This window comes from Staurois parvus, unplaced genomic scaffold (assembly GCF_062004578.1).
Source record: "Staurois parvus isolate SC_StPar_1 unplaced genomic scaffold, SC_StPar_1.0 ptg001566l, whole genome shotgun sequence".
Classification (NCBI taxonomy): Eukaryota; Metazoa; Chordata; class Amphibia; order Anura; family Ranidae; genus Staurois; species Staurois parvus.
Genome location: NW_028319362.1, coordinates 565,806 through 569,372, shown reverse-complemented (window position 1 = coordinate 569,372; position 3,567 = coordinate 565,806). Strand labels below are relative to the sequence as shown.

General features: G+C 39.7%; 1 protein-coding gene across 1 annotated transcript; it reads left to right on the top strand.

Annotated features, from left to right (window-relative positions):
- The first annotated feature begins 766 nt into the window (after nucleotides 1-766).
- On the top strand, nucleotides 767-2,679 carry LOC149435270 (serine/threonine-protein kinase SBK1-like). Its single transcript, XM_089662846.1, has 3 exons — nucleotides 767-941; nucleotides 1,507-1,709; nucleotides 2,098-2,679. The coding sequence occupies exons 1-3, from the start codon at nucleotides 767-769 to the stop codon at nucleotides 2,677-2,679; spliced, it is 960 nt and encodes a 319-aa protein (XP_089518972.1).
- The last annotated feature ends 888 nt before the right edge of the window (nucleotides 2,680-3,567 follow it).

Sequence of the window (3,567 nt, the reverse complement as noted above, 5' to 3'; positions counted from 1 at the left end):
CACATATCTTTAGTAAATAATTTTACTGTATTACAGCAAAGTAAAACCAGGGACTTCCTAGGATGGCACCTAAGGACAGAAAGTCAACACCCAGCTATAAAAGATATTTTCATAAATGTTAGTCATATCATGCAAAAGTTTAAAAGATTCACACATGATGTTCAATACAAAAACATTTGTATGCTGTGACTAATACATTGATATCCCTGGCTGCCATCCTAGGAAGTCCCCGGTTGTTACCTTGTTGTAGACATTTGTTGGTTTGGAATGATGGCACTCTCGGTCCTTTGCCCAGTGCCATTCTACATCACTCCTTTCTCTCTTTGGAATCTATAAAATAATTTGACTTTTTACATATAACTTGTATGTATCAGAGTAAGGGTTCGTGTCGATAGAATCAGTTTGATGCCCATTTGAGACCCTTCTAAAATAATTTATAATACTCTATATAGACAGGTGAATTTAATCGGCTTCAAGTGGGTTTTGCATTACCACAGACTTATATAGGAAAACAATATCCACTTGCTGTGAATAAAAGCTCATCAAGATAAGCCCAACATGTATTTAATAAGAATTGTAAGCATATATCAGCTTTAAAATGTGAAATAACTGTCTTTAGTTACAATACTACCCCTCCCCCCACCTCTAATGAAGGTGACAATTAATAACAGTAACTGGGTGATATCCAGAGAGATGATTAATGCCGCTTACTAATGATTAGTGCCAAATGAAACTAATTTGTATGTTTTGATGTTGTGATTCCAGAATGGCTTCTAGCATTGTAGAAGTAACCAAGAACACTGCAAGGAAACTTCTTGAGCTCATCGCTGAAACCTCAGAAAACCTGACGATGATGGACGTCACAGACCACTTCCACCCCATCAAAGAGCTCGGGACAGGATCGTATGGAAAGGTTCTCTTGGCCAAACATCGGGGTTCAGGTAAATTTGTAGCCTAATTCATGTAAAGAGAATGATTTACAGAATCAGTTGTGCTTCTGAATGAGTGGAAATAAACTAAGGGAAAGAGTAACTAGCAGGTAAAGGTTCTTCGGTTTCATGGTGCAACAAGGGGGATCATACTGTAGATATTGCATCACCAGAGGAGGGGAGACTATAATGAGCAAGTCTGCCATAATATACAAGTCTGATATTTACATATTCTAGTTAATGCTCTGGGTGCCCTCTGCAGATTTAGTTCTATTTACAGCTCAGATGTCTAAAGGATCTTTACTTCTAAACTGAGATATGAGTGTGACATCCAAGATCTAAGAATCAACAGAGTGCTTCGGCTGCAGAACATTTCCAAACCTTTGAGCAGCATTTTTTAAGTTTCTAAGTTTTCCAAGCCCCCCTTGCTTCCAGTGTTTGAGTGATGATTATGGATCTTAATAAGTCAGAGCTTTTAGATTTACAGAAACTTTTAACTAACTTTAGCAAGCTTCATCATTTCTCTAATGTTGGGTTTATGATACTCATTGTCTTTTTATGTCTTTCTTTTTAACAGATGAGTTGGTGGCTATGAAACTGATGAGTAAAGAGACAACTCCAATGGACAACTTCCTAGTGGAATACGGAATGTCTCTTAGTCTCAGCGGCCATCCAAATATCATTGAAACCCATGAAATCGCTTTCCAAACCAGCAACGACTATGTCTTTGTCCAGAAGGTGGCACCAGCTGGAAACCTTCATTCAATAGTAAAGCTAAATGTAAGTTTGTATCAAAAATGTATTGATCTTTATAAAGTCACGATTTCTAGTTTTAGTTGCTTTTGAAGCATTCTGAGTTTTAAAGATTCCTTTCCCAGGGCAGTGAGTTGTTAGGATGTATAGTTGGCATACGCTTGTTGTTTTAGGTATGTGTATCACTCAAGTTATGAAGCAAGGTTTAAAATGGAGTAAGATGGGTTAAGATGGATCTTGCCCCATTAATGGCATCATTTTGTATGCTGACAGGTTTCCTTTAATCCTAGTCCTTGTGTATTCAGCTAATGTATGTTTGTTTCCCTGTACACGAGGTAAGGTGGGTTCAATATGTTGGGTAACATTGTGCTATATTTGTGTCTAGTGACTAATTTTCTCTCTTTTTTTTCTACAGGTTGGTTTAAATGAAGATGTTGTAAAGGGTTTTGTTCCACAGGTAGCGAGTGCCTTAGACTTTATGCACAGCAGAGGAATGGTCCATCGGGACATTAAACTGGACAACATTTTGCTCATGGACATTGAATGTAAGGAAGTCAAATTAGCAGATTTTGGACTGACGAGGCTCCGGGGCACTCAAGCACCATGTATGGCCTGGTCCATCCCATATACTGCTCCGGAATTGTGCAGCTTAAAAGAAGGGGATCAATTGCTGCTGCACCCGAGCATTGACGTGTGGGCGTTTGGAGTCCTGTTGTACACAGCTATGACCGGCTCATATCCTTGGGAAGAAGCAGGGGGTCATGACCCCATGTATCGGGAGTTTGCTTGGTGGCAAATGAAGAAAGACCTAACCTTGGCACCAGGAAAGTGGCAACAATTCTCCATTGAAGCCAGGCAGATGTTCTGCGACTTGTTGGCACTCAATGCCTCTGAGAGGTGTTCTGTTATGGACATTTTAAAATATGTCCACCTGCCATGGAAAACAAAAATGCCTCCAGAGAATCTAACCAGGAAAACGGTCATACATGTGATATAACAAAGTGCATGATATCCATTGTGGAGCCTCATCAAGTGCTGCCTCATACAAGTCTTATGTCCTAGGGGAAGGTAAGTCTAAATCTTAGGACTGCTGGATTTTTTCTGTAGCTGGTCACATGTTTGCTTATCTACTGTAATTGCTGATTTCAGGAATACTAACTCATAGCATAGGAAAACCGTATATAATGAGCCACAGAAGCACAGATCTAATTGGACCACATGTCCACTTCTTTCCACCACAGTTCTCAAAAGCAATTTCACTATTCAAACATATACCATTCTAAAGCTATAAGACCGATGTATGGTTACATGGTACCTACACTAATTACACATTCATTCTATTTGGCTTTAGTCTCCCAATGATTCCCCTGCCTAAGAAAATATTATATGGTCAAATTACGGGACCCTCTGCTCCAGGGCCACAGAGCAGCTAAATGGCATGGTTATACTACATAGAAATTACATTGCACTTCTTCTCACCATTGATTTTATTGTTCTCCTTAAATGGCCTTAAAACTCATTTCCAGTTTTATTCTTTCATGTGGTAGGAGGGGGGCCTGTTTACAAAAACAAGCAATGTTCACCCTCCCCAAGCTCTAGTGCTGTCCCATATTGTCTTTGTTCCATATTCGGTCTTTTCCAGGATTTGACACCCAATGTTATGCAACATATTCTGTGAGCTGACAGGGAAATGATTCAGGAAGCCAAGCTCACCTCATCACATGAGCCCAGTTCTCTGCAGCAGCATTCAGGACCTGTTCCCTGCTGGAGGATAGATGAGGATGGGAAACACATGTGAATCATATGTCCAGCCCGGCCAGCAAGAAAAAAGACAGATTTAAATAAAGCTCCTAAACATGTGTACTATATTAGAACAAATTGACAT